The sequence below is a fragment of the Mandrillus leucophaeus genome, unplaced genomic scaffold, assembly GCF_000951045.1.
Source record: "Mandrillus leucophaeus isolate KB7577 unplaced genomic scaffold, Mleu.le_1.0 Scaffold684, whole genome shotgun sequence".
In the NCBI taxonomy this organism is placed as follows: Eukaryota; Metazoa; Chordata; class Mammalia; order Primates; family Cercopithecidae; genus Mandrillus; species Mandrillus leucophaeus.
The window spans coordinates 212,413-224,529 of record NW_012107408.1 but is presented as its reverse complement, the minus strand read 5'-3'; the positions used below and the strand labels follow the sequence as shown (position 1 = coordinate 224,529).

Below are 12,117 nucleotides of genomic sequence, written 5' to 3'. Positions count from 1 at the left end.
TGACATTTGGAGCTATTTCGTTTACCTAAAGTTTGTGTTTATTTGTCTTGATTTTGCAGGTGATGATGATGAAATTCCTCAGGAACTGCTATTAGGAAAACATCAGCTTAATGAACTTGGCAGTGAATCCGCTAAAATAAAAGCAATGGGTATAATGGATAAGGTATCTCACCAAAATAAAATGTATAAATTTACTTCATAGAAATATTTGAAATTAATTTAAGGTTTTCAGGGTAAATTATAAAATTTATGTAAATAGTAAAAAGAAAACTCATTGACCTCTGAGAGTCTAAATGAATTTTTTTGTTTTTTACAAAAGAGTAAAAGAAGTATTCTGCAAATTATTCTAAAGAGAATCATATTCCTGCATTGAAAGAGGGCATGGACTTTAATTTTTTCGGAGTTTTTTTTTTTTCGTTTTCTCAAATATTTAGATTATTTAAATGCAGAAATACATTACATTTTTCTTTGACATTTGCTTTAGTCATTTAGGGTCGTGAGTAGAAGTTCTAAGTGGGAAAGTTTTCTTACTCTTTAAGAGGGTAACAATGCTATTTCCTCCATAGCTCAAAGGGAATAATTGTACAGATTGTTTCTTGAATAGTATATAACTTTTACCAGTGATTGATAAAAGAATTTATGTTGCTGTTTTAGCTTTCAACTGACAAAACTGTGAAAGTCCTAAATATCTTGGAGAAGAATATTCAGGATGGGTCAAAGCTTTCTACTTTGTTAAATCATGTAAGTTTAAGATCCATACTGTTAATTTTACCCTTACTGTTATTAAGATCTATAGTAGTCCCCCACTTCTCTATTGTTTCATTTTTCATGGTCTCAGTTACCTACAGTCAACTGTGAGCTGAAAGTAGGTGAATGATTTTTATTACAGTCTATTGTTCTATTTTTTATTAATGTCATTAATCTCTTCCCATGCTTAATTTATAAATTAAATTTTATCTTAGGTATGTATGTATAGGAAAAAACATAGTGTATATCGGGTTTGATACTATCCGTAGTTTTAGGCATGCACTCGAGGTCTTAGAATCTATCATCTGTGCATTAGGGAGGGACTAATGTGAATTTTTTCACAAATGACTTTCATGTGCAGGGGAAATTTCACATTTCGTTAATTTGAACATGTTACCATGAATTACTAGTTACATTCATTAGCATTGCTAATAAAACTTTTAGTAATTCAGAATTAACGTTACACATTGTCAATTCACAGCTTTGCCATAAAGAACAGTAAAGACATGAAAATTTTTGTCAGTTTCAGGGACCGTTCTTTAGTTTATGCTCTTCCTTATGTAATTGTATGAATGTGTAAATTTTGTTTTTGATTTATGAGATGATAGGTAGTAATTCTTTTTGTTGACCTTTCCTGAAGAAATAATATAGTTAGAAACTTTATCATGATTTCTGAATGTATACTAATTTTTAATTAATATGCATTACTCCTTATATACCATTTTTATACCTACCTCAAAGGGTTGTTAAAAGGATTAAAGAATTAATTCATGTAAAGTACTTATAACAGTGTCTGGCATACTTTAACTTCTCAGTAAATGTTAACTGCCGCTGTTACTATATTTTAATATGTTTATATCAAAAGCAGTAGCAACATGGTTGCAATGGTTTATTGAGTGAAGTAAATTTCCTGGGATTTGCCTTCCTAGCATTGTAGTGGACTGTAAATTATATGTGCATTCAAATTGATCTTGATATCTCTGACATTAATGAATGCAAACACTAATGCTTATAGACATTTAATAAGTTCTGAGTTGATAAATTTTCTTTTTTTTTTTTTTTTGTTCCTAATAGAGCCAGGGTCTTGCTTTGACTCCTGGGCTGGAGTGCCGTGCTGCAGTCATAGCTCATTGTAGTCTCGAACTACTGGGCTCAGGTGATCCTTCCACCTCAGCCTCCCAAGCTACTAGGACTACAGGCATGCACCACAATGCCTGGCTAATTATTTAATATTTTGTAGAGGCAAGGTCTCACTCTGTTGCTCAGACTAGTCCCAAACTGCTGGCTTCAAACGATCCTCCTGCCTTGTCCTCCCAAAGCTCTGGGACCACAGATGTGAGGCACTACACCTGGCCAAATTTTCTTTATTTTTAAAGGCCTGATTATAAAAGTAACATATTTATTGCAGAAAATTTCCAAAACAAAAAGCACCAAAAAAGCTATATTCTAATCTAGCAATAACCATTTTGAACACTTTTGATATATATGCTTCTCATGTATACATATGTAGTATATATATTTAATACAAACACTAGATTTCATTTTGTCTTATGAGGGAAATGCTCTTGGTGTTTGCAAAAGCCACAGGATTGCTAGGAAATCTATCTCCATGGAATAAAACAAGCTTGTCCAACCTGTGGCCCACTGGCCCATGTGGCCCAGGACAGATTTGAATGCAGCCCAACACAAATTTGTAAACTTTCTTGAAACATTATGAGGATTTTTTGCAATTTCTTTTTAAGCTCATCAGCTATCGTAATTGTTAGTGTATATTATATGTAACCCAAGACAGTTCTTCCAGTGTAGCCCAGGGAAGCCAAAAGATTGGACACTCCTGGAATAAAATATGTAGAAAAATAATCTCAGATGGTAGTTTTCTGGATTATTAAGTATATTTATATTTTTAAGTGCCCTCTCTTTAAACTACTTTTTGCATCATAGAAACAAAGGGCTTAGAGAAACCTAAAGTAACAATCTACTCCATTGTTAGTCTACAAGTTACTTAGATACTTCACCAATAAATTGTGGTAATCATCATCAGAAATCTAGAGTTCTGGAGAGCTGGCTGACTCAGTCTTAAGGAAATTACTTTCATTCCTAAAAAACTGTAACAGTATTTAATATTTTGTAGATAGCCTTAACGTTTGGCATGAATCACGAACCTCCTTAACTGATTCTTCCAAACAAACAGCAATGTCTGCATCAAAGACAAGCTATTTTATCTTTCCTTTGTGAGTTTTTAGGCATTACTGAACAGAAAGCCCTGTCTGCTTTACATATTATATATTGTGTTTTTGTTCATTTTCCCAGTGTATAAGCTTTGAATAGGATATATTTGGAAGTAGTCCTATAATATAGTTTATATTTCGTAACTAAAGATGTGATGGAAGGATTTTTACTTTAACAGTGAGATTACTCCTAATTGCAATGTCAAGTTACTGATGTGTAGATTAAAATAAGGTCTTCTCTCAGTTCTTAAATTATCTGTTTTAAAAAATGTCTTCATTAGTCTGCATATTACTACTTTTTAATCTCAGTTTCAGAAGCAGTGTTGTTGAAAAGCAGGTGTTAGGAATGATTGTCAGTAACATTTTAGTACTAAGTAAGGCTTTACCCTTTGTCATTAACTTTTGCTTTGTTATCACAGCAGCAAGCAGAATTTATAAAGTTTTTAAACTATCATAATGTTTATACCCAAAACACAAAATTAATTTATATACAGTTAAAGTGATAGATAGATAAAGCACACAAAGGATAAAGATAATTATAACTTTGTCAGTAGGGTGTCATCTAGTGGTGAAATGAGGTAGAGTATATAAAGTTTGAAAACATTGAAACACAAATCGTGCTCAAAGTAGTATCGATATTTGTACCTCATTCTGGATATTCTTTAAAGAATTAACACACATCATAATACTGTTTTCCACCAGTGAAAATCAAATAAATCATAATTTTAATGTATATTTTAAACCTATAAATGTGTTTATTTCCATTTCATTAACAATGTACTGTTTTACAGAATAACGATACTGAAGAAGAAGAAAGGTTATGGAGAGACCTTATTATGGAGAGAGTTACAAAATCAGCAGATGCTTGTCTTACAACTATCAACATTATGACATCCCCTAACATGCCAAAAGCTGTGTACATTGAGGATGTAATTGAAAGAGTTATACAGTACACTAAATTTCATTTGCAGAATACACTTTATCCTCAGTATGATCCTGTTTACAGATTAGATCCTCATGGAGGTTAGTTCGTATAATATCAAAATTATTGTAAATTTTTGCCATGTTAGATGAGTCAAAATAGGACTTAAAATGGCACCAAAATTTTTGAATCATATAAGTTGTAATAAACACTGATTTTGATTATGGATTTGACTAGAATATAGTACTTGTTCAATCATAATTTCTTTAGGAACTACTTATATATAATAGAAGTTATTACTAATTGTCAGGGAAAATCTCAGAAAATGCTGCCTTCTGGTTTCATTTATCATTTCCCCCTAATTTACCCAGAAAAGCAGTTGTCTACAAAATGGATTGATTCAAGATAAATATTCCTTTTGTTCTTAACCTTTATAAATTAACAATGAAATGTATACATTTGAAGGGAGTAAGGTCAAACTTGGGTTCCTGAATAATGAACTTGATGATTTGTTGTATAATTGAAAATTAATTTAAAGGGAAATATAGTCTTACTATCCTGCTCCAATGGAGAAAAGTAGAAATCAAGATAAAATAATATTTTAGATACAAGGATTTAATAGCCCCTGAAGATTATCTGTTGCAAGAATGTTTCTAATAGAATATCTCTAGAGAGTAATTTTCTATTTTAATAAATAAAAAGCTTTATCTTCCAGATTCTGTTTTTATGTAGTTTAAAAATTGTGTTCTCTTAATTCAAAAATAGTTTGAGTACTGTTTATTAAAAATTATTAAAACTTGATGTTTTCCTTGTCTTGAATTTGTTTCATTTTAGGAGGCTTATTAAGTTCAAAAGCAAAACGGGCTAAATGTTCTACCCATAAGCAGAGAGTAATAGTAATGCTTTATAACAAAGTTTGTGACATTGTTAGCAGCTTATCAGAATTGCTAGAGATACAACTTCTTACAGACACAACAATTCTTCAGGTAAGTTTTTTTGGTAAGCATTTCGTATATTTCTAAACTAAATGATTGAGTCCAGTATAACCTAGCACACTCAATAATAAGACCAGCACTATATTATCAGTAATTTTTCCTATTAAGAGTATGTTATATCTAAATTGAAGAAATAAAACTTCAGGAGTTATAAAAAGACATTTTATCAGGAGACAGATAAATGTAGTGTAAATTCCAGACTCTAAATTCTTTGAAAGTTAGGTTATATTTTCATGCAGATATTAAATGTTTGTTATTTCTTTATATTCCTATGACATTTATAAACTCAAAAAGTAGAGATTAGAGTAGTGATAGCTATGAAACAATGTACCTGCTGTATGTGCTAATGTGCTTTGAGGATGAAGAGGAACAGAGAAAAGAATAGATGCTGATTCGGTGGCGGGAAGAAAAAATGCCTTCTTAGTGTTTTCCAGTAAGCTTATGAATGTATTGGAATTAAGTAAGATAGAATGTTACTGAAATCAACTAATGTTGTATACTACTTACTCTTTTAAACAGGTTTCATCTATGGGAATAACACCATTTTTTGTGGAAAATGTCAGTGAACTACAGTTGTGTGCCATTAAGTTAGTCACTGCAGTAAGTATAATCAATTTGTATTTTTAGTTACCCCACAAATAAAACAATATTGATGTCATTTAATCCAAACTTCCAAAAAGTAATGATGATACCTGGTTTTCAGTACATTCATTTCAATCTAAGGACTGTTTTACTAAGTCTTATTAGACTTTATGAATTGAGGATTTATTTTTCTGTTTTGTTAATTTTTTGAGTTATTCTGTTTCTGTCACATTTAGAACGCTTCTAAATATTTGCAAATATTTCAGCTAATAATTCCTTGATATTTATAATAAAGTTAGAATTGTTTAAAATCATTTAAATCTTGTCTGTCTATAGCTAAGATATCATAGTCCTTTAAATGAAACTAGTGTACTCTTTGACTTCTATAAGAATGTTATAATTAATGATAGGAAAATTGAGCAACTTACCTTAGATACTGAAAACATTTTCATTCTAAATGGCAGGTAATTTTTTTAACCGCATGATATTATTTTTTGGTTTGTTTTCTATTAATTATAAGTTTAACTTGGAATCTTATAATTACTAAACAGGTATTCTCAAGATATGAAAAGCATAGGCAGTTAATTTTGGAAGAAATTTTTACTTCACTTGCAAGATTACCAACCAGCAAGAGGAGTTTAAGGAACTTCAGGTAATTAATTACAACAGAGGTCAAGTATAATGAAGAACCCCCATTATATTGAACTGTCGTACCTTTATTCTTCATTCTGTCTGATTTATACTTTAATAATTAAAAACTAGGCAGTTACATCAGAACAACATGAAGAATAGCTTAGATGTGTGAAATAACATGGCATATTTAGGGGGCTTAGAAAAGTTCACTGATTCTCAAAGGTAAAAGATCTGTGGAAGGGTCTTTCATAATTGGCACTGTTAACATTTTAGGCCATATAACATTTTGTTATTCTTAGCTGTCTAGTGCAATATAGGATGCTTAGCAGCGTCCCTGATCTCTACCCATTAGATGCCAATAGACACCCTTCCTCCTTCCACTTGTGGCAACCAAAATTATCTCCAGGCACTGGAGAGCAAAATGATTCCTTACTACAAACCACTAGTCAGTGCTATTGCAAATATGGCTCAAAAGAATCAGATCAGTTCAAAGAGGATTTTATAAGATTTTTTTGTCTCAAAAAAAAACAAAGATTACTCTAATGGCAGTATGGAGAATAATCATAGAGATTAAATGCTCTTTAATCACTAAGCACACTGTTAATAAGGAATGTTATCCACTGCTATGGTCAGCATTATTGTCTTTGCCATCATAGATAATCACCAGAATTATCTTAATATTCCTGAGTGATTAAAAGTGTTGACGTGGCATATAGGATTATTTTTAAGATTGCTTTGAAGACTTCTTCTCTAAAATAATTATTTTATCTTAATCGTTTTTTGGACTAATTGTATACTGATAAACATTTATTGTCTGTTAAACCTGAAGAAAAACTATCAACATATAAAAGAATGCTTAGATTTTTACAATATCTGTAGAACAAAAGATGTGGACATTGATTTTTTATAATCTATACTACCAACACTAGCACAGATGATCAAAAGCTGTAGCAGATTTTAATACCAAATGAATAACAGATTCAACAGATGAGTAGCAAAATATATGGGCATTTGGAAACTTTGAAGACTTTTATCATTTTCGAAATCATTTTGAGAAATGTTTAGTATTTTATTATGAATTTTTATCTGCAGTGTAGGTAAAGCATAGAAGTTTTTGTTAATACTGTATTTTTCCTTTGACTGTTTTAATTATCTGAGCATGCCTAGGCATTTACTTGATGTCTTTGCTAACTTATGACAAATAATTACACATAAGAACACTATTATAAACGCTAAAATCATGCCTAGAAATATTGGCAAACAAAGTATCGTGAAACTTTCAGACAATAGATGACATCTAAATGAGAGTATCTTGATACTCCATACAAGTTTTTTTTCTTCATTAAAGGTTAAACAGTAGTGATATGGATGGAGAACCTATGTATATTCAGATGGTTACAGCACTGGTTTTACAACTTATTCAGTGTGTGGTACACTTACCATCATCAGAGAAGGACTCTAATGCAGAAGAAGATTCAAATAAAAAAGTAAGGAATCTATTAAAGGTTTACAACTGTACGTTATTGAAGGAAACATCTGTATTCTCTGTCATTCTCATAAAACGGAAATTCTTTTTTTTTTCCTTCTGTCTTTTTGAGATGGAGTCCTGCTCTGTCACCTAGGCTGGAGTGCAGTGGCACGATCTCAGCTCACTGCAACTTCTGCCTCCCAGGTTCAAGCTATTCTCCTGCCCCAGCCTCCTGAGTAGCTGGGATTACAGGCACACACCACCATGCCCAGCTAATTTTTGTATTTTCAGTAGAGACAGGGTTTTACCATGTTGGTCAGGCTGGTCTCGAACTCCTGACCTCGTAGTCCACCCTCCTCAGCCTCCCAAAGTACTGGGGTTAGAGGCATGAGCCACCATACCTGGCCAAAACTGGTGTTCTTAAGTAGAGGTTCATGGCTGGGCTTTAAGGTTCTTTTAGAGCACTAGACGTGGTGTTGGAAGAGTTGAGTTCTGGGTCTATCTACCAGTCATAAAACATATAAATCATTTTAATCTTTCTGAGTTCATTCTTCAGCTGTAAAATGGGGGTGATAATACTTATCAAAACTACTATACCAGGTTGTAAGGGTCAGTGAGATATTAAATGTGAAACTGAATGAGACACTATGTAATATATGTGCATGTTGAGTATCCCTGATCCAAAAATCTGGAATCGGAAATGCTCCAAAATCTGAAACTTTTTGAGTACCAAAATGATACTCAAAGGAAATATTCATTAGGGCATTTTGCATTTCAGATTTTCAGATTAGGGATACTGAACCCGTATATAAATGCATAACATAGGATTATAATAACATTAAATTCATGTGGAAAATGAGTTTATTCCCTCCCTAATAGGTAGCTCATGCTGAAGATTTGCTTTTGGTTTTATAGCTTTTGGAGATGTTTAGAATTTTTCCAAGTATATACTTTTACCTCAACAAAAGTTTAAGAGAAACAAATAATTTTGTTTATCTACTGTTAGAGCCAAGCATATGTGTGTATCTTTTGGGGAATAATGATAAATATATAATAATTATTAATAACTGGACAGGCACTTTGGCTCATGCCCATAATCCCAGCACTTTGCGAGGTCAGGGCGGGCAGATTGCTTGAGGCCAGGAGTTCAAGACCAGCTTGGGCAACATGACAAAACCCTGTCTCTACAAAAAATACACAAATTAGCTGGTGGTGGTATACGCCTGTCATCCCAGCTACTCAGGAGGCTGAAACGGGAGGGTCGATCGAGCCTTGAGAGATCGAGACTCAGTGAGCCAAGATTGTGCCACTGCACTCCGGCCTAGGTGACAGAATGAGACCCTGTCTAAAAATGAATGAACGAAAGAAAGAAAGTCAAATATTACCTGAAAAGTTCAGATCCTCTTTATTTCTCCCATCCCAATCCCATTGTTTGTCTCTAGTCTTCCTTTCCTAACCAGTGGTGACAAGTATGATGAATATGTTTGTTTCTTTCTTTTAATTATTTTTATGTAAATTCGATATACAAGTATTTCATTTTTAAAATTTACGTAAAGGACAGTGATGACATATTTACAGCTAATTTTTTTCACTCAGCATCACTTTTAATACATACAACTCATACTAGATTGTTTTTTTACTTGAATTAAAAACACCATATCATAGAATCACAACTTAGAGCAAAAGTTTCTCTAGATATACTTAGAAGTAGAATTAAGATAGTATACATGCATTAACTTTACTGGAAGTTGTCAATTTGCTTACTAAAGGGGTGTTTCAGTTTATAGCCCTACTTCTTACTTAAAATTATGGTCGTTGAGAAATACTCAAGTTATTTTGCATTTTCCTGGCTATTAGTGAGCTTGAGCCCCTTTTCCTGTAGTTATTTGTCTGTTGGCTTTTTATAACTATGAATTGACTATTTATATCCTAATCTTTAAATTTCTGATGAAGGCGTTGAATTTTTTTTTTGATTGTATGGATTATGTGTTTCTTAAACTTTGAGGTTGATATATGTTTTCTAAATTCTTTTTGTATTTTCAATCCATTTCTTTCTGTTCTGACCAGAAACAACTATTGATATTAAATTTGTTAACCGCATTTGTTACTGTTACATATTTTAATAACACTCTCTCTGTATTTTTATTTGTTTCTATAAAGTTTTAAAATATGCTTAGTGTGCTAATTTTGGCTTCTGTCTTTATATATAATAGAATATTTTAAGCATTTTAGTATTTAAACGTATTACCCCTCTTCAGTAGTAACATGACAATAGCAACAGGGCTAACTTACTGATTATTGTATCTTTATAAACTCATTTTTTTTAATTCTAGGTTGACCAGGATGTTGTCATTACCAACTCTTATGAAACAGCTATGCGAACAGCCCAAAACTTCCTCTCCATCTTCCTTAAAAAGTGAGTAACATTAATATAAATCTGGTTTTTCTTTCCACAGTGTAGAGAATAGTTCATTTTTTAAAAAAAGATGAATCCAATTTCCTGCCATAATCTGAACCTTGAATACATCTTCCTGACCCTTGGTCTCTTCATCTTTAAAATGAGGCAATTGGAGTATTAAAAATCTGAAATTGGTATGGGACTACGGGGGGAAAAAATCTAAAATTTTGTGAATTTGCTTATCTGTTGGACTCCAGAAATTAAAGTACTAGATTAAAATTCTGTAATTTGTCTTCAGTAAATTTTGGAGAATTTTCCTGTGGTACCTGAATAGGAAAGTTTGTGAAGAGATGTTATTTAGCCTCCATCAGAATTTTTTTTTTTTTTCTTTTAATGAGACGGAGTTTCGCTCTTGGTGTCCAGGCTGGTGTGCAATGGTGCGATCTTGGCTCATCTCAACCTCCACCTTCCAGGTTCAAGCGATTCTCCTGCCTCAGCCTCCCAAGTAGGTGGGATTACAGGCATGCACCACCATGCCCCACTAATTTTTGTATTTTTTGTAGAGACGGGGTTTCCCCACGTTGGTCAGGCTGGTCTCAAACTCCCGACCTCTGGTAATCCACCCGCCCTGACCTCCCAAAGTGCTGGGATTACAAGCGTGAGCCACCGCACCCAGCCTAGCCTCCATAAGAATTTATGGTGATCTTGACCGGGTGCCGTGGCTCACGCCTGTAATCCCAGCACTTTGGGAGGCCGAGGCAGGCGGATTACAAGGTCAGGAGTTCGAGACCAGCCTGACCAACATGGTGAAACCCCATCTCTACTAAAAATACAAAAAATTTAAAAATTAGCGAGACATGGTGGTGCACACCTGTAGTCCCAGCTACTTGGGAGGCTGAGGCAGGAGAATCACTGGAACCTGGAAGATGGAGGGTGGCTGTAAGCCGAGATCACGCCACTGCACTCCAGCTTGGGTGAGAGCGAGACTCCATCTCAAAAAAAAAAAAAAAAGAAGAATTTGTGGTAATCTTGTAGGTAGAAAAACAGTGGTCATTTTTTTTTAAATGTGTTTCACTTGCGAGAAAGTAATATTAGTTTTGGTTAATGAATTCCCTTTAATTAAGGAGAAAGTGGAGTTTGTGAAATAGACTCATTTAAAGCCATATTTTATTTAATGTACTTTTATATATCTTGTTACTAAACATAGAGAAAAGAAAATTTAGCTAACAATTTCAGTCATGTTGGTAGACAGATGACTGACATGTTGTCACCTAAATTGACATCCTTTTCATTGTTTTTGAACAGATGTGGTAGTAAGCAAGGTGAAGAAGATTACAGACCACTGTTTGAAAATTTTGTTCAAGACCTTCTTTCAACAGTCAATAAGCCTGAATGGCCAGCTGCTGAACTACTCCTTAGTTTGTTAGGGAGACTGTTGGTAAGAGTATAGCATTTAAAGATTATTAGATTACTAGAAGACAACATAATGAGGATGTACTCTGATTCACAGATGATGAATTCTTTAAAAATGTGTAAGGAAATATGAACATTGCATCTCTTTTTGCATGTGCATAACTGTACACAATATTGTCAGTACCTTGTAGAAAATTTTCAAATGTTGTGAAGTTTGGTGCTTTCATTTCATTACATAAGATAAGAAAACAGTGCTTTAACAATTTTTTTTGTGGGGGGGAATGTTATATTGTTAAAAGTATCTCAACAGTGAGTCATAAGTTACTCATTTCAAAGCATGAAAATGATTAATGTAGACTCCTTATCATCTTTAAGAGTATTTATACAAATACATGGCATTTTGTAATCCTCATGTAATGCAGTAGGTAAATGCAAAGAAATACTGTGACTCTCTTTATTTTTAAACTACATTTGAACTTGCACAATACACATTGTTACAAAGCTTCTGGGACCTTTTGTGGATGGGAAAATAATGTTAATACTATTCTGAAACTATAATAACTTTTTTTGTTTTTTTTTTTTTGTTTTTTTTTTGAGATGGAGTCTCGCTCTGCCGCCCAGGCTGGAGTGCAGTGGCCGGATCTCAGCTCACTGCAAGCTCCGCCTCCCGGGTTCACGCCATTCTCCTGCCTCAGCCTCCCGAGTAGTTGGGACTACAGGCGCCCGCCACC

The 12,117-nt window shown here is 33.3% G+C and overlaps 1 protein-coding gene across 1 annotated transcript in view; it reads left to right on the top strand.

The window, feature by feature from the left end:
- Nucleotides 1-12,117, top strand: part of NIPBL (Nipped-B homolog (Drosophila)) — a 198,880-nt gene that overhangs the window by 130,485 nt on the left and 56,278 nt on the right. Inside the window, exons 15-23 of the mRNA XM_012002359.1 lie at nucleotides 60-163; nucleotides 655-741; nucleotides 3,767-3,998; nucleotides 4,732-4,883; nucleotides 5,412-5,492; nucleotides 6,026-6,126; nucleotides 7,456-7,594; nucleotides 9,909-9,991; nucleotides 11,279-11,411. Of these exons, the coding sequence (XP_011857749.1) occupies nucleotides 60-163; nucleotides 655-741; nucleotides 3,767-3,998; nucleotides 4,732-4,883; nucleotides 5,412-5,492; nucleotides 6,026-6,126; nucleotides 7,456-7,594; nucleotides 9,909-9,991; nucleotides 11,279-11,411 (1,112 nt within the window). The remainder of the gene's footprint in view (nucleotides 1-59; nucleotides 164-654; nucleotides 742-3,766; nucleotides 3,999-4,731; nucleotides 4,884-5,411; nucleotides 5,493-6,025; nucleotides 6,127-7,455; nucleotides 7,595-9,908; nucleotides 9,992-11,278; nucleotides 11,412-12,117) is intronic.